The 18,901-nt window shown below is 40.5% G+C and overlaps 3 protein-coding genes across 3 annotated transcripts; all 3 read left to right on the top strand.

Moving 5' to 3' along the window:
• The first annotated feature begins 3,478 nt into the window (after window positions 1-3,478).
• Window positions 3,479-5,187, top strand: LOC105007136 (ladderlectin-like). The gene is made up of 6 exons (XM_010865950.4): window positions 3,479-3,564; window positions 3,924-3,990; window positions 4,138-4,226; window positions 4,315-4,452; window positions 4,847-4,961; window positions 5,055-5,187. The coding sequence occupies exons 2-6, from the start codon at window positions 3,933-3,935 to the stop codon at window positions 5,120-5,122; spliced, it is 468 nt and encodes a 155-aa protein (XP_010864252.2). The 5' UTR covers window positions 3,479-3,564; window positions 3,924-3,932; the 3' UTR covers window positions 5,123-5,187.
• Window positions 5,188-6,385: 1,198 nt separating this feature from the next.
• Window positions 6,386-7,914, top strand: LOC105007137 (ladderlectin-like). The gene is made up of 6 exons (XM_010865952.3): window positions 6,386-6,468; window positions 6,653-6,728; window positions 6,903-6,991; window positions 7,079-7,216; window positions 7,578-7,689; window positions 7,781-7,914. Exons 2-6 carry the CDS (start codon window positions 6,665-6,667, stop codon window positions 7,846-7,848), a joined length of 471 nt encoding a protein of 156 aa, XP_010864254.2. The 5' UTR covers window positions 6,386-6,468; window positions 6,653-6,664; the 3' UTR covers window positions 7,849-7,914.
• Window positions 7,915-9,812: 1,898 nt separating this feature from the next.
• LOC105007139 (lectin-like) lies at window positions 9,813-11,368 on the top strand. Its single transcript, XM_034290437.1, has 5 exons — window positions 9,813-9,816; window positions 10,101-10,160; window positions 10,353-10,556; window positions 10,635-10,656; window positions 11,227-11,368. Exons 1-5 carry the CDS (start codon window positions 9,813-9,815, stop codon window positions 11,270-11,272), a joined length of 336 nt encoding a protein of 111 aa, XP_034146328.1. The 3' UTR covers window positions 11,273-11,368.
• The last annotated feature ends 7,533 nt before the right edge of the window (window positions 11,369-18,901 follow it).

Raw genomic sequence — 18,901 nt, 5'->3', positions numbered from 1 at the left:
ACCACAGCTACTTTCCCGTCCGCTTCGATGGTCTTGTGGACAACGCTCTCGTGTACATTTCAGGTGAAGGCTAACTGAAAGTCTGTTTTCCCTTCAACCAAAAGTGCCAATAGTCAAAATCTGGGGAAAAACTATCTCATGATAGCCTAAAAAGGTGTCCCATTAATTTCCCCATGCTTATTAATGATTGTTGTTATGATATTACTATATTAACTCAAATTTCAGGATTTGTTGTACGACGGGCTCTGAAGAAGCTGTCGTGTTATGTCTGCCGTGCCAGCCTGGTGACAGATGCTGCATCTGCCATCAAGGACCAGAGCTACCACCTGCTGACTTAAAAAAAATAATGGAGGTCTGGTGATTCCATCAGAGGGAACCGTGAGGGTCGTCAGGGCAGCAGTGGGTCATCAGGCAGTACCAGACGATCACAGTCCATCAAACTGTTTGAGGTTGTTTACATTGTCTGAAAAAGGATCAGTTCAGAGGATGTTTGTGTTATGGGAGCACATCGGCGAGACGCAGTATGGGATAGACAGCTACCACCATATGCTGTTATAATTGTGTCCCTGTTTTTTAAGTTAAGGCTGCACCACATTGCCAGAATTACAAACCTCAGCTTACAGAGCAACAACATGTGACAGAAACTTAATAAAACTGTCCTTTTCAAAGGGCATTAGCCCAAGGTATGTGTTTTCAAGGTACTGTCTTTTACTTCAACAGTAGTGTCGTTCACTCTACAGCATTTATTTTTGTGTGCAAATGAACCTATTTTTGTGTGCAAATGTCATTTTTATAATAGTTTAAAAATAGAGACTTTTGTGTACTTATTCCATATTTTTTGTAGTCAAGATTTTTGTAGTCAAATTTCAAATTTCATATCTTGTATGACTTCCATGAGCTTGAAGGACTGCATCCATGTGGTTTGGCAAGGATTCATACAATTTATTGATGAAGTCATCAGGAATAGCAAAGAAAGCAGTCTTGCATGCCTCCCAGAGTTCATCAATATTCTTTGGTTTCATCTTCCATGTTTCCTCTTTCATCCTACTCCACATATGCTCAAAGATGTTCATGTCTGGTGACTGGGCTGGCCAATCCTGGAGCATCTTGATCTTCCTCGCCTTGAGGAACTTTGTGGATTTGGAAGTATGCGATGGAGCACCATCCTGCTGCAGAATTTGGCCTCTTATGGTTGGGAATATAAGAAGTAGCCAAGATTTCTTGGTATTTTAGACAATTGATGTTGCCTTCCACCCTGCAGATCTCTCGCACACCCCCATACTGGATGAAACCCCAGACCATGATTTTTCAGCCACCGAACTTCACTGTTTTCTGGGTGAATCTCAGATCCATGCGGGCTCCAGTAGGTCTCCTGCAATATTTGCGGCGACTGTGGTGTAATTCAACAGAAGATTCATCTGAAAAATCCACCTTCTTCCACTTTTCCAGCATCCATCCTTTAAGCAGGCTTTGGGCCTTGGCAAACGCCACACGTTTTTCAATTGTCTTTTGTTTAGTGCTGGCTTCTGGGCACTGATTCGACCATGGATGCCATTTCGAGACAGAATCCCACAAACTGTTCTGGTTGACACAGGGACTTGAGGTGACCAGGTCTCGTGGAGCTCTGCTGTAGTGGAAAAGGGGCTGGCCTTGGATTTTTGAGCCAACAAACGGTCATCTCGAGCAATTGTCTTGCGGGGTCTGCCTGACCTGGGCTTGTCAAAAACGTCTCCGGTGTCTTCAAATGTTTTTTTTATCAACTGTACTTGACGCTGAGATACATTGAAGGTGTCTGCCACAACAGCAGTGGATCTGATCTTCAGCCTCTTGATAATCAAACCTGTGGTCTCAGGGTGAATCTTAGGCATGTTTGCAGAGGTCTAGTTGCAGTTGATGTGAAGGTCTAGTGTACTGGGGTTGTTTTTGTACACACCTGAGACCTAATTGATCCATTATTAGTCACAGGTGAAGCTCTTATGATAAGGCGACAACACTTATGTCTTTGCAAAAATTGACTCAATGGGCTTTACCAAGCTGTGAATATCAGAATACTTTTTGACAGTTTCATTTTGCACTGAAACATTATTACAAAAGCTGTTGGGATTAAAATGAGCCATTTCTTGTAAAGACATCTTGATTAGAAATATATTTCAGCGGCACTTCAGGTCAATTTGGACACAAGCGACAAGACTTTTGTCAGGGACTGTGAATCAGAACCCCTGACATACAATCCAAATAGTCTACAAGTAATCAGAGTGTTACCTTTTGATATCATTTCATAATGCTTCTACACAAAGAGGTTGCCACACAGTAGGCCTTTTATTGTCAGCAATTTGTCTAACCAAAATTCCTATGGGGAGTTTCTATAGGGCATTTTACAATACGCATGACCATACCTTGGCGAAATATGGTCTAAAGTACTCAATTTCATTCTATATTGATCTGCTTTTGCAAACAGCTTCACAAGACCTGGTGCTAGGGCTCAGTTGTGTTTCTAAAGGCTGAAATGTGGTCAGTTCGGAGATGCTTGTTATCCGGCAGAAAGAAAAAACATGTAATAATTTAAATTATTTTATTATAGTACAAAGGTGTGTGTATATGTCATGTTGCCAATCTGTACGCTGGGTTTTAGAAGCTGAATGTAGTAGTTGAATGAAAAAACGTTAAGATAGGCTTGATGGAAACAGCACCAATTCGATTTTGGAAACATTGACCAAACGTCTTTACGTACAACAGGGGTGGATTGTCTATATGTCGACCTAGTTGATGGATGGATAGAGATATACATATCACTAATTACTTGTCTAATAGGTTTGCAGTCATGTGTTATAATTTAGTCAGGTGTCAGGGAAGGGTAAAGAAAGGAAAATATTAAGCGGCCAGCAGTTGGTACTGGCGGGCAGGTGAGGTTATGGTGTTTCTTGACTAAATACAACAATGTACCAAACATATTGGATGGCAGGTGACCAGAAGATGACATTAACGGTGGCGTTCAACTGACTAATGAAAAAATTATGAAAACGTATCCAATATTAATACATTCTTCATGAAGTCACTCCATTTTGTGGGGGTTGGACTAGCTAGACAGCTATCAGGGCAAAGCCAGTGGGCAAAGTGTGTTGACAACATTTTTAAGCACGAATCAACATCTAGTAGAAAACTAACGATGGAAATACTCAACGTTTCCGTTATTTTATTTGACAATTTAGAATGCATGCGACAAAGTGTTTTAGCAGGAAACTGATTTTTTTGCTACACATCAGTTTAGGTGTAAATGCACATTGGCTTGGGAAACGTGCATCAACATTATATGCAAACTTTAGATTTTGCCCATAAACCAAGTTCAATAAGTGGATGGAAACAAAGGTATTTGACATTGCAAGTAATCAATTTCTAAAGACTTAATTAGGAGCACCTGGGACAAAGCCTGCCCAGTAATCCAGGATAATCATCTCACCTGTTTCAGGTCTTAAAAAGGAGAGGAGATACAGAACTCACATCACAGGGAGACTCAGTGGAGAGATCCGAAGTGGTCTTAACAAGTGAAGTTGGAGATTTCAGAAGGTGAGAGGTCAACAGGTGTCATTCTTATTACACTGTTTGCCTTGATATCAAAAGACGCGGTTCCCTGTGAGGTGAATTTAATGTCCTGGTTAAAGTGATGACTAGTGATCCACTCTAGTGGAAAAGAGAGTATTGACTTTTTTTCAGTACATTCCTAACAAATGAGATCTGTTAATAAATTCTGTGGTAAGTCTGGATAGAACCTAAAATGTTGATGTTCAATAGTAAATTTTGAGCTTCTTCTGTGGTGAAAACCCTCCAAGTAGGAGGTTAATAGTCTTTTAGTCGGGATCAGTTTCCTCTTGCTAATTTCAGCAAGCCTTTTGATGACAACTGGTCTTTGTCTTGTTTTCTCTTAGGATTACATCATGGGAGTTATAATGGTTTTCCTGCTTCTCATTGCTGCATTTTCTCTGGGAGATGCGAGTAAGAGGGTTCCCCTTTTCTCAACAATGTGACTGACTGGTTTAATGCCACTTGTGAATTAGTTTTGATTCTTGGAAATGTTTCTTAAATGTACCCTGTTGTCTTGGTTACATGTAGCCTAGTGTTTTACTTACTTTGGTCTTACAGGGCCATCCAGATGTAATCGGGGATGGCACCAGTTTGGATCCCGCTGCTTCCGTTTTGAAGAGACTCTGAGGTCATGGAATGAGGCAGAGGTAGCAGTCTCACCCTAGATATTTGGGTGTGGAAAGCATTGACTGCATATTCCTGGTTTAATGACCTTGTCCATCTTTGCCTCTTTAGCGTCATTGTCAGTCTCTTGGTGGACACCTGGTCTCCCTACACAGCTGGAAGGAGTCTAGGTTCCTGAAGACGTTGACTGTAGGTTCACCTTTGACCTGGATTGGAGGAAATGATGGTGGTCGGCCAGAGTTGAGAAAGGTACTTCGTCTGACTGGTGTAACGAAATGAGTTTCATCGGAATGACCACAGTTAGAAAATTCCACAGGGACAGTCTTGCTCCCAGATCTGTAAGGTCATTAGGTATCCTTGGAAAACCCTCCAAGTAGAAGGTGATGTCAAATCTGTTTGAACTATTGTGTGATGTCTTCAATAGCCTGTTCAGTTGACCAGTACTGTAGTTTAATGATGTCAATGTGAGCCAGTCTGTGTTTGGGGACACCATAATATAGATGTTTGTTGATTGGGCTGAAAAGGTTAACAGTCTTAGTGTTTCTATAGCTTTCCAAATGGATTTGTGTTCTGTGGTAGTTTGTGTAGTTAATGAATGCCTAAATGTCATGGGTGTGATGCTGAAACCTACACTTCTCCACAGGACAGGAGCTGGTCCTGGACTGATGGATCTGGATTTAATTACCATGAATGGGCACAAGGGGAACCCAACAACTATAATGGTGTCAGAGAGCCGTGTATTCAGATGAACTTTGGAGGTATAGTCATTCACTTGTCCATCAATCACATCTAAGGTGACAGTTCATTGAATCCTGTCTCTGTGTTTGTAATTTCTACTGTTTCCTTTGAAGATGAACATCGCTGGAACGACGAAGTCTGTGAGAAGCGCTTTACATCAGTCTGCTCCAGAAGCCATTAAATGAACTTGTTGCTGTGACATCTTCCTGTTGAATGTTGTGGTTGTCAATAAAACAGCTGAACACATTTCTTGTGTCATTTGGCTTAATTTTACATGTCATGACCTTGAGGGTTGTTAGTTCCAGATTCTAGCATGTTGCAGGTTATGGTCGTTTTAATTCAGTCAAAAGTCAGACCCTGAAACTATTCTGTACACTACTGCAGCATTGCTTGTGTAATTTCACTATCTAGATGTTTTGTAGGTATTTGGTTTTTAGCATTACTTTTTGCTGGTGAGCAATTGCTTGTTGGGTTAATGCTTAGAATGGCCCGCAGGCCTTAGATTGTCCCAGCCATTTTACTAACCCAAACCTTAAGACACTTGTGTGGCCCGCGGTAGGTAATGGTTGCCAATGGAAGTAATTAAAACACCAGCCCATTCCTATACATCTGAATCAGATTTTTTTTTATTTAGACATAATGGACCGACTGTTTACCTGTTAATTATTGCCCTTTTCCGGCCACGACAAAGTCTGCTCCAGAAGCCGTTAAATCAACTGTTGCTGTGACGTCTTCCTGTTGATGTGGTTTTCAATAAAACAGCTGAACACATTTCTCGTGTCATTTGGCTTAATTTTACAGGTCATGTCTTTGAGGATTGTTAGTTCCTGAGTCTAGCATGTGGCAGTTTCAATTAGTCTATTCATTCCACAAACCTGCTTCAAGACAACTGCTGTTGTAAAAAGGGTTTCATAAATAAATGTGATACTATCTTACGTGCTTCATTTTGAGTTGTATTATCCCTCTAGATGCTGTATTATCCCTCTAGATTATCCCCAAGTTACGGAGTCAGAGCAACAAAAACCCTACTTGGACTCTGAATATGAAATGTTCCCAATACCAATCTAGGAAATGTATTATCTGTTAGATGAGGCTGTGTTCAGGAATTGCAATTTGGTCTCTCTTATTATATAGAAGTCACATGTTTCAGTGCAGATCTGATTGGTCAAAGAAATCAACTTTTCTACCTTAAAAAGACCAGGGGAGCTGTCAGTTTCATGCTCATTGTACTCTGTCCTCAAACCCTGTTGGATGAGAACCTTCTCCAAAGGGTTTTAATAAAACCAGGAGAGAGGACATGAGCATTAAATTGAGAATGTTGAATGAGGAAAATTAATCCTTCACCTATCCAATAATCAGTTTACAATAGGAACACATGGTGTAAAGCCTGCCTAGCAATCAAGAACATTCATCTCACCTGTGTCAGGTCCTTAAAAAGGAGAGCCGTGACACAGAACTCACATCACAGGGAGACTTAGTGAAGAAGTTTGTAGAGGGCTTAAGTGATATAACTGACCATTTCAGAAGGTGAGAGGTCAACAGGTCTGATTACACTGTCTTTATGCCACATGACACTAGTCCCTGTTTGGTGAATTTAGTGTCTTGGTTAAAGTGCTGATTACAGTGATCTTCTTTGGATAAGATGGTAGCTAGTGTTAGTGTAATATTGACTTAATTTTGGCAAGAACTGGTATTTGTCTTGTTCTTTCAGGACTCCCTCACCATGGCAGGGTTGATTATTTTCTTGCTGCTCAGTGCTGCCTTTTCTCTGGGAGATCCACATTGGCGTAAGAGTGGCCCTCATATTTCTGCATAGTGTGTGATTTAACTGGTTTGGGGAAACATTCAGCAGATTAATGCAATTTGTTGGTTAGTCATGGCTCTTGTAAACTTGTATTTGAATGTACCCAGTTATTTTACAACCCCTAATTTAGATGTTTTTCCTTATGGTTGTCTTACAGGGCCACGCGGGTGCCCTGGGGAATGGCGCCAGTTTGGTTCCCATTGTGTCATTTTCGATGAGACTCCAAGATCTTGGGCGGATGCGGAGGTAGCCCCCTAACTCTAGACTGGGGTGGATAAACACGACCGCACATCACTGGTTATTAAATGACATTGTCCGTCTTTGCCTCTTCAGTTCCACTGTCAGTCTCTTGGTGGACACCTGGCCTCAGTACACAGCTGGCTGGAGTCTATATTTCTGAAAGCGTTGACTTTTGATTTACCTTTGACCTGGATTGGAGGAACTGATGGTGGCCAGCCAGAGATGAGTCAGGTACCTTGTCATACTGGTGTAACAAAACACGTTTTATCATTGACTACATGTCCACAGGGACAGTCTTGCTCCCAGTTTAGTAAGCTGTTTGGGTATATCTGGAAATGAGTCAGGATGCTTGTGATGTCAAATCTCTTTGACATTATTATAATAATCTCAGTCCCCAGGTCAATATTACAATAAAATTATACTAATGTAGTTTGTCTGCAAATAATACAATGTTTATTGATAACTTTTGTATCTGAAGACCAACAGTCTTTAGCCTTACTAATGCATCTGCATTTTGTAGTAACCTGTGAACTTTCTGAATACAAATGTCATGTCTTTGCATTGCTGCTGAGACCTCACTGCTTCTCTACAGTACAAGAGCTGGTCCTGGACTGATGGCTCTGGATTTAATTACCAACAGTGGGCAGAAGGAATGCCTAACAACTCTATTAGTGGAGAGTCGTGTATTCAGATGAATTTTGGAGGTACAGTCATTCACTGATCCTTTTGTCAAATCTCACTTGGGAGTTCATTGAATACTTGATTTGGGAGTAATGTCTACTGTTTTCTTTGAAGATAAACATCGCTGGAACAATGAAGGATGTGAAAAGCACTTTGCTTCTGTCTGCTCACAAAGTGATTGAAATCAATTGTTTCTGTCATGTTTACCTATTGATTGTTGTGGTTGTCAATAAAACAGCTGAACTCTACTGTCATGCTTTATTTAACTTAAGTGTCCTTGATGGTTAGTTTCAGGGTCTAGAATGTGGCCCAGTTTAAGATTTCAAATTTCTTGACATTTAACTTAACATCGCTCTGAATGGCTTTCCATGTGTGGGGCAACATTCTTGAAAGCAGTTTCATCCAGTTCTGAATGGACCCATGGCTTTTCCGGCACTGTCCAGTCTTTTATTTGTCACCCTATCTCTCTGAAGTTATTCCTCAATACCATTCCTCCAAGTCATTCCGCTCTGCCACTGCGGGCCTCATTCCTCGCTCCAAGCTGTGGAGCTTTGGAGACGGGGCTTTTTTTTAAGGGCTGCTCCAAGATTGTGGAATGCACTTCCACAATTCATCCAGGACTCCCAATCTGTTGTCCTCTTCATCCACCACCTCAAGTCTCTTCTGTTCAAACAAGCTTTCCCCAGCCCTATGTTTGACCCAACCCCGCTTTTTGTGTTACAATTTGTCTCATTGCTCTCTGTAGTTGTATGTATTGTAAACTGTCTTTTGGTCTTTGAGAAGTGCTATGTAATGTATTAAAACAAATCTCATGACTGTCTCCTACAAAACTTCAATGTCAAGGTGTTAGAGGTAGAAACCACATGTCTCCTAAACACTTAAGAGTAGGAATTTTAGGGTCAACCAAAGTATGCTTAGAGTTACATTTTTGCTGAAGATCAGTACATAATCTGTAAGAAAATCAACCAACTCTTTTTGGACTCTGCCAAGATATGTGTTGATATCACAATGCAAGATCTGTCAGATGAGGCTGCATTCAGACAGGCAGCATCATTTGTTTTGTCTTATTAGCAGACCGATCAAAGATCTTGTTGGTCTGTATTTTTCATAGTTGATCAAATCAATTAAAGACAAATGTTCCACTTTGCTGAAAAAAAAGAAGGGGGCTGCTTTCAATATAATGATCATTGTGTCCTCTCCTAAAACCCCATTGGATGAGAATACCCTTCCCTTGTTACCTCCTCCAATGGATTTTAGGACTGACAATGACAAAACAGGAAAAGGAGTCAGTTTACCAAGACTTAATTAGGAGCACCTGTGATAAAGCCTGCCCAGTAATCCAGGACATTCATCTCATCGGTTTCTGGTCCTTAAAAAGGAGTGGAGAATGACTCAGAGTACTGAGTGATGCAGTTGTGATGTTTGATTTTTTTATTATTAAATAAATTAGATTAATTGTACCGCAGGCTGGAAGATATTAGGGAACTGCTTCACTTGCCTGCATTAATGTGACTTCTGAAACTGTTTGTCTCTTCCTCGTCTGTCTTTCAGAGTTCTCTCACCGTGACCATGTTGACCGTTCTGCTTCTCAGTGCTGTCGTTGCTCTGGGTGATGCAGGCAATGGGGTAATTGGGTCCACTTCCATGATGATGGGGTGAACATTAGTCTGTGCATTTTTAAGCTATGCCCTTGAAAGAGATCTGACATCATTGTGTTGACCAGGTTCAGGCTGTTGTCAGTTATATTTCTTGGTTTCTAGGAAGAAATGGTGATGAAACAAACCCTTTAGTATATTCTCAAATTTGTACCTGTCATTCTTCAAACCTATTGGACAAGGTCTGGGGGAGGGACTTAATTTCATCCAATAGACTGTATGGGATATGTTGTGCGGCCACTAGTTCCATTTCCTGTACTCTCCCTATAGTTCCCCTCAGTCTTCACAGCACAGTTCCTGTTTCATTGTAGTAGATGTGATGTGATGAATGAACATTCATTTGACTGGGATTTGTTCTCAGGTAAGCGCAAGTGTCCAAAAAGATGGTTTGAGTTTTAGTCACAATGCTTCCTGATTGACTAGACTGCGACGACCTGGCGTGAAGCAGAGGTAACACTGTTCTGTGAATTAACCAAAGTCAAGTTCCTGAAATGGGCAGGGCTCCAGTTAAATAATAAACCAATAAACCAGGGCTTTGTTCAACTGGACCTTTCCATAAGCTTAAGGCTTTTCACCTCGCAGCCTGGTCTATTGAAACTCACAGCACAAGGTTTGAGGATTGACAGTAAAACTGGACTGTACAATGAACTTGTTCTTTGTCCTGGTCTACCTCTTATTCTAGCACAACTGTGTCTCTGGGCCAGAATCTAGAGTCTGAGCATGATTCCGACAGCTACTCTAGACACTTTGCATCGGTGCACAACCCTGAGGAATTCCAGTTCCTGCTGGCACTAACACAGACTGTGAGCCTCCCGCTCTGGATTGGAGGTTCAGCCCAGGTAGAGTATATTTGGACTGACTCACTAGGAACATGAAGTCTAGGGTAACATCTCAATTCAAATGTAGGTTTAGAGGACCTTATGAACCACGTCTACACCTGAATCATGCTTGACGGTCAGCTTACAGGGACTCTCCATTAGCATTTTTGGTCACTCTGCACATTTTGGGAGTAGCTTTTAATTTATGTGTAGATGGTAGTGGGAAGATTCAGGATGTGCTTGCTAAAGGCAACTTCCAAAACCACCTGATCTTCATTGATCGCCCCCCCCTCCACACACATGATGGACGATGGTCCTGGAGTGATGGCTCCAAATTCAATTACAAGAACTGGGCCAAAGGAAAGCCGGAGAACTTTGATCCTGCCAGAAGGCCATGTATCCAGATGAACTATGGAGGTACTGTAGATCCACTATAGGTTTAGTCATCTGACTTTTTGTTTGCATGCTGCATCTGATACATTTCTTATTCTTCAGAGAAACACTGGAATGATGCAACATGTGGTGTAGCAGCCCTTCAACTTGAAATAAACAGTCTTGGGAGTGTTTCCATACGGGTGTTCTTTAATCCAGATGAGTGTGCATAGCACCAACACCGTGAAAACTCAAGGGAAAAATAACAAAGGCAATTTAGCCAGATACAAAATAATCCTTTGACAAATGCACTTTAGCTAGCTAGCATCACATTGATAACAGCATAGCAGGTAACAGCTATCATGTGAAATGAACGTATGAAATGAATTTATATGAAATAGTACACTACAATGAAACACATACCTCGCTCCGCATATCAAAGGGTGCTAAAGAGTGGTGATCCAGGGAAGGCTGCCGCCATTAACTTAACTTGGTCGTAGGAACGTGCATCGTCTTGTAACGTGCCTTCCCATGAAGCTATTGGTGTATATTTGGTTATATTTTTTTTGTGTAATATTTTTAATTTTATTTTATTTTTGTGTGTGTGTGCGAGATTAGTCCCCCATGCAGATAGCATAATGTAAAAATAAAAGTCCCATGAAATAAAAGTATGAAACAAAATACTCATAATAAAACACTGCTAGTGGTCATCTACATGTGGAATGAAGTTTCCCTCCCAGTGTTCTCTAAGGACAGAGTAGATCTGGCAGGATCAGACTTCAGTGTCTCTGAACAGACTAAGGATAATCAAAAGCATGAATGTTCTTGTGAGTGCTCCTGATTTGACTAATAAAACATGTGCACACATTCCTCTTGCCAGACTTATTGCCTCCATGATACTGCTCTGCATTAAAATGTATTCCTTCTATACAATGCAAACCTACAATCTGAGGTGGTTCTTTGTGAACTGGAGTGGGAGGACCATGTGCTTATGACCTGAGGGGTTGCAATTAAAATCAGTTTAAAATGGCATAGGGAACATTCTGCACAATACCCAGGGTCTGTAAACGGCTTAGTGTTAATGAAACCAGCTAGGTCCCAGTGTGACATGACATCCTCTTCCAGTTTTGTCTTCACTTACCATGGCTAACAGGCCCTACAACTAGGTAATTGGTCTGCTCCAGTTAGCATGTCTGCTGGCTGATGCCTCACCAGTAATTTGACAGTAGGCTTGAGTGGAAATGGGAAGGCATAACTCTGCTTTCATGAACAAAGCTTTTCTGGACAACATTCAGACAACGAAAGAACTGACCTTTAAGTGCAGTCTTTCCGCCCAAGATTTTGAGGCAAAAGCTGTGATTGAGCCCTTGCCACATTTCAATTAGGAGCACCTGGCAAAACAAACCAGAGCATTCATCCCACCTGTGACAGGACCTTTAAAAGAAGCAGTAGGCAGTGAGAGGCGGTCAAGACCCTTGCAGAGAACCAACGTGAAGTAACCTGTGGTGCTTAATCGGTGAGTGTTCTGTTTCTGTCTGCTTCCCAAGTGATGCCCTGTTCATTCCTTAGTGCCCTGAAGGTCTTGTTGAAAGTGATCCACTGTAGGTGGTTGACTATATGATGCCTTAGCCATGGTTAGTTGCCTCTGACATGGTAGTCTTGAAATACACTGGGTGTGGTGGCAGATGTCAGCTGGGACAGCAACTGTTGGTCAGCAGCAGGCTTGCGTTCTAAAAGTTCAGACGTGTGGCTGTAGAATAAACCAGTCTTTGTCAACCTGCGTTCTCAGGACACTCACCTTCTTGACCGTGATCGTGCTTCTCAGTGCCACCTTCACGCTGGCTGGCTCAAAGGAGGGTAATTCATTCATTGCTTTTGTGTTTCTAACATTAAAGGGCGTGATCTGACTATTATATGAACATTGTAACTTAAGTTCATTTGTAGGTAAGTCTGGACTACTTAAAAATCCTGCTGGAGCTACAAACACGTCCTGTATCCTGTCCTTACCGGTTCACAGAAAAAAACATGCCGACAAGGATGGGTGAAATTTCAATCCCGCTGCTTCCAGTTTATTAGGACTCCCAGAACATGGATGGAGGCAGAGGTACAACTTCACTCCGAACTTCCCCTCTGAATGAAGAGATTCTGTTGAAATCAACCTGCTCATCCAGTTTGACATTTTCTTTGTGTATTTAAAATACTAGACAAGGTGAAAAAGCAAAAAACAATGTACACTCAGTAGTGTAAAAACAAATCTATTCCAGGCACTCATTTGGATTTCATAGTTAAAAAGCATTTGTCGACAAGATAATCCTATCCTGTTGATTTTATGAATAAGCCAGTGGTTAAGACCAACAGTATTACACCGTTTCAAAGGGCATTAGTGGTTGTGGCCAAATTGAAATAACATGTAAAAAGACTAGCCAACCAATGTTTAATGAGGTCTGCTCTACCTATAGAGCCACTGTCTCACCCTTGGGGCCAACCTGGTGTCAGTTCACAGCCCAGAGGAGTCCCGCTTTCTATTGCAGTTGACAGATGGTTCCCTTGCCTGGATTGGGGGCTCTGATACTGTCCAGGCACACTTTGTAAAGGTACCCTGTTTTCTGTTAATGAGTTAATGGAACAGTGACTTGAAACATGCTTCACCTGAACTGACATGGTCCTATAGTGGACTAGTACCCAAGTAATTAAATTTTTTGTCTTGGACCAGCATCGTGACCTTAAACTGTTCTGGCACATTTTGCTATTTGGTGTTCTACATTTCAAACGTTGTAGTCATCTATCAGACCCTCTTATCCAGAGCAACAGTGATTGTATGGGTAGAGGTGAAAAGGAGAACCAAACTTGAACTGCACCATTGAACCATGTATTCAGATGAAATATGGAAGTAAGCCAATCACCATTCACTGATCAACTAACAAATCAATTATTTCACAATATATTACTGCAGAATTGAGTGTCAAATTTACATCGCTGGAATGATATTTGTGAGAACATTTTCTTCTGTGTGCTTATTAAAAAGATAAATCAACTGGAACCAACAATGCATCTTCAATGAACACACTATGCTGAAGTTGAACGCTGAATTATCTGCAGTAAATGTTTGTTCTTAAGGGGTGTTGCTGACATTAAACGGTCTATACATATTTTCTGAAGATATTTTATAACAGCCTTGCATCCCTTAAAGATTCCTACCAAAATCTACAATTATAAAATATATTTAAATCTAGTGAAAAAAATGTGGTTATATATTCCTTCCTCTGTGACACAGGTGTGACATTGTTTGGCAAAATACAGAACATGATTGAGCCTTTTTCCAACCCTCAGTGACTCTTCCACCCCTGCTGTCTTCCAGATGTGGAGTACTGAAAATAATTTTGGGAAACTGATTTCAGGCAGTATCCTCTCCACTGTATCGATTTCCTTTTGTGTATGTATGTACACTGACCTGGGATAGGACTTCTACTGTGGTCAGTTTTATATTTAAGCCTTCAAAAAAAGGAAAAAGTCGTTCACATTTCAAACAATCAGTTTACAAAGCCTTAATTAGGGACTCCTGTGATAAAGCCTGCCCAGTAATGAAGGACCTTCATCTCAGGTCCTTAAGAAGGAGAAGAGCTACAGAACTCACATCACAGGATGACTCAGTGGAGGTGTTAGAAGAGGCCTTAACAAGTGGTGTGATAAACTGAGGTGCTCAGAAGGTGAGTGTTCAACAGGTGTCATTCTAATTAAAGTTTGTCTAAGTTCTGAATGACAATATATTCCTTGTGGTTGCTCCTGGTTAAAATTACCAGGACTCCATTAAGATTTTAATGGAATTTGAAATACTACTGGAACTCCAGCAACAGTCTCCTCCACTGTGGAGGAGTTCACCTGAATATTGTGGAGGAGACCGTTGCTGGAGAATCAGTAGTATTTCAGTTTTCATTAAAATCTTAATTGAGTCCTGGTAATCAAACTTTTGGAGGAACTGGACAGATGTTGGTGTTCTATAGCAACATGTTTTTGGTACAAACAAATTATTTTAGTCATGGTCATTTTCTTTTTGCCAGTTAGTAAGGCTTCTGACAGGAACTGTTCTTCATCGGTTTTCAGGACAACATTGCCATGGGGGTGTTAACGATGTTCCTGCTTCTCAGTGCTGCTTTTTCTTTGGGAGATGCATGTTTTAGTAAGGACTCCCCTTATATTTCAACATGGTGTCATTTAGTAGTTTAATGCAGTTTGGAGCTCAAACTCGTTTATTGTAAACTGAAAACCACAATGTACCCTGTTGTCTTAATCAGCCATTTAGACTGGTCAATATCTTACTGTTTTACAGGAACACCGGAATGTAACCCGGGATGGCACCAGTTTGGATCCTGCTGCTTCCGTTTTGAAGAGAATCTTGAGGTCATGGACTGAGGCAGAGGTAGCCGTCTCACCCTAGATGTTTGGGTGTGGAAACACTACTGCATATTCCTGGTTTAATGACATTGTCCATCTTTGCCTCTTTAGCCTCGCTGTCAGTCTCTTGGTGGACACCTGACCTCTGTACACAGCTGGAAGGAGTCTAGGATTATATTGGTGGATGAGAGAGTTACAGCCTCAAGCATATTTCCATAGTGGGACTCTTTCCTACTATACAGCTACAGATTGGGGGGGGGGGGGGGGGGGGGCTACAACAATTCCTGGGTTCTGGTCATTCTGCCAAATGTTTGGTAACACGTTTTGTCACTCCCAAGAACCCAAGAGTCGGTTCCCCTCCTAAGACACATCATGCATCAACCAATTATTGCATGTCATCTGTTGCATCAAACAAACACCTGATGAGATTAGCTGATGTGAAAAATAACTAGGTCATACTTTGAGTCCCAATTTCCATCGAGATAATAGGTATTTGGTTTATGGTATTACTATTTGCTGGTAAGCAACTGCTTGTTGGGGTTAAGGTAATTATGTCCGGCCCATGTTAGGTAATAAAATAGTTGTCAAGAGAAGTAAACAGTAACCAGACTATTCTTGTACTTCAATCTGATTTTAAATTATTTAGACATAATACACAGACTGTATAGCAGTTTTAATTATTGCCCTTTTCTGACCGGCAAATCATTTATGATTAACACATTCCAAAATGTGGCCCTTAATTGAATTTCAAAAATCCATTTTTACGTATGACAGAAGGGGATTTTCCATGCGATTGACTGTACACATATCCCCATCAGAGCGCCCCTGGGAGAACATGAGGATGGTTATGTGAATAGGAATTCATTTGACAGCATTAATGTTCAGGTATGTGATCATTAAATTCATACAGGTAGCCCTGCAGCCTAGGCGTTATATGGAGTAGATCTTAAATAATTAAGAGTGAGTAATGGGTCAATTTCAGAAATGTAGGCCATATCGGAATTATCTTGTTTTCACATGTTTAGACTATTTTGCTTGTCCTTACATCTCATACTACAAATAAAAGAAGAGTCTGTAAGCCAAAACAGAGAACATAGGACAATCATTTCGGCGTTAATCTCTCTTTAAACTCCTCATAACCTTTCTATATAAACGTGCATACTTCCAGGAAAGAAGACGGAGCATGAGCCGTTGTGCAAAAACTCAGCTTGCGTTGTCGAACGCGCGCCTTTTAAGCGAACGCGCACAAACTCCAGGAAGTGAACAGCGAGTCAATTAACAAATATCTTAATCACCGTCGTAGTACGGTTTAACACCGCTTTGGAAAGTCAAGGTTGACAAACTCTTGATAACCCCGAGTTAAATCTGAGTAGGTTGAACCACAGACATCATATATAAAGGCTAGATACCTTGTCCGCGCTGTTGGCTAATGGAGGTCGACGTCCGCACATGGCGGCCATCTTGCCACTGGCCGCTCGCTCACTAACATTGTGTTTTATGGTTCACGTACTTTTAAATAACCATAACTTTCACATTTTTCTACCGATTTTCAAACGGTTTGGTTTGTTATAAACGTCAGAGATAAAGTTATGACACTGCATACATATGAACCCTTAAAACCATGGACTTCCATATGAAAATATCCTTGAACAGAACCAGATAGGTGTAATGAATATACAAACAAGGTATGTATGTTAAATCAATAAATAGGCTACAGAATGGCAACAAGACATACACACTTTTGTACTATTATAATAAAATTACTATTATAAAATAATTTTAATTACTACATGTTTTTTCTTTATGCCGGATAACAAGCATCTCTGAACTGACCACATTTCAGCCCTCTAGGTCACTTGATATGACTTTAGAAACAACTGAGCCCTAGCACCAGGTCTTGTGAAGCTGTGTGCAAAAGCAGATCAATATAGAATGAAATTGAGTACTTTAGACCATTATTTGCCAAGGAATGGTCATGCGTATTGTTAAATGCCCTATGAAAACTCCCCATAGGGCTTTGTCAGACAAAATGCTGACAATAAAATGCTTACTGTGGGGAAACCTCTTCGTGTAGAAGCATAATGAAATCAAATCAAATGAAAGGTAACACTGATGTTACTTGTAGACTATTTGGATTGTATGTCAGGGGTTCTGATATAGAATGACTACAACAAATATGGAATAATTATACAAGTCTCTATTTTTAAACTATTATAAAAGTGACATTTATTTGCACACAAAAAATAGGTACATGATTCCCCTTTACAAATATAAATCAATCATTAATTTATATATACACAAATATATAAATGCTGTAGAGAGCACTACACTACTGTTGAAGTAAAAGAGGACAGTACCTTGAAAACACATACCTTGGGCTAATGCCCTTTGAAAAGGACAGTTTTATTTTAGTTTCTGTTGCATGTTGTTGCTCTGTAAGCTGAGGATTGTAATTCTGGCGATGTGGTGCAGCCTTAACTTAAAAACAGGGACAGAATTATTTTTAACAGCCTATGGTGGTGGATGTCTATCCCATACTGTCTATCCCAACACAAACATCCTCTGAACTGATCCTTTTTCAGACAATGTAAACAATCTCAAGCAGTTTGATGGGCTGTGATCGTCTGGTACTGCCTGATGATTGCCGAATGACCCACTCTGCTGCCCTGACGACACTCACGGTTCCCTCTGATGGAATCACCAGACCTCCATTGTTTTTTAAATTCAGCAGGTGGTAGCTCTGGTCCTTGATGGCAGATGCAGCATGTCACCAGGCTGGCACGGCAGACATCACACGACAGCTTCTTCAGAGCCTGTCGCACAACAAATCTTGACATTTTAGTTAGTAATATCATAACTAATAACAATAATCATTAAATAGCATGAGGACGGATTAGGCGGTAGCGCCCACGCCCGGGGCGTATTTGCATAACAATTACATAGTATTACATATTTTCAAAACGGTTTGTAATAGAGAGATTCTGTTTACTTGGCTGTTTCAACGAGAGTCCGATGAAAACGCAGATGCGCTTTGTGTTTACTTGGCATATTTCCTTGTTGTTGTCATCCTGTCCAAATGAAACCAAAACCTTGTGCACCTGACCAATGGATGGGCTGTTGAGTGACAGCATCCAATGGAAGGCTGTTGCCATGCAGAATAGTTTATTTTACCCAATCTGGGGAAGGTATCTGTTGCGTATTTGATCCAATCATAAGGCTGACTGGTGGGACGTAAGTTTTGTTTTCTTCATTTGCTCATTCTGACTGTAGAAGAGGTTGTAGCAGTATGTCAGCTTAGCTAGCATGCTAACTTAGCATTAGCGAACGTTTTAGCATTGTGTCCTTGCGTAACGCTAACTTGTTGAAAAGACAAAGAAAGGATTTGTGTTTTCAACAGTTTTATAAGTATTATTATTAGTATAAAATGGCAAAACGTAAAAACACTTTTAATAAATGTAGCCATAGTCTGTTATGGTTATCAAACGTTGGATAGCTGAGTTACCAGACAACAAAGGACGAATGCTAACAACAGGCTAATGCTAACGCAAGTACAGTCTGGTAAGTAACATCTAATAACCTATTTATCATGAAATAATGTAATACAAATGTGATCATTATAGATATTGTCTGCTTTGCGTATTTGGAATGGGAGATCTGTTCCACATGGCTGTGTGTGGTCTGAATTCAATCATATAGAAAATAATTATGGGTGTTATAATAATATTGTGAATAAAAAAAAGGTGAATTATTATTTAATTGTTCTGTTCACTTTTATTGTGATACAATGCATATTTGTGTAAGAAAAAGGGTTTGAAAAGTGTTTTTGGAATATTTTTGGGTTGAGGTACCGGGGTGGTTGATTTCAATGAAAAATTGTGTCAAAAACATGTTGGACAAAAGGCAAATTATTTCATTTTTCTGTTCACATTCATTATGAAGCCTTTTCTTACACAAATGTGCATTGTGTTTGCACAGAACATTTGTATTGGGAGTATCAC

Source organism: Esox lucius, chromosome 24 (genome assembly GCF_011004845.1).
Source record: "Esox lucius isolate fEsoLuc1 chromosome 24, fEsoLuc1.pri, whole genome shotgun sequence".
Lineage (NCBI taxonomy): Eukaryota > Metazoa > Chordata > Actinopteri > Esociformes > Esocidae > Esox > Esox lucius.
The sequence above is the reverse complement of the archived record's forward strand: the minus strand, read 5'-3'. Positions and strand labels throughout refer to the sequence as shown.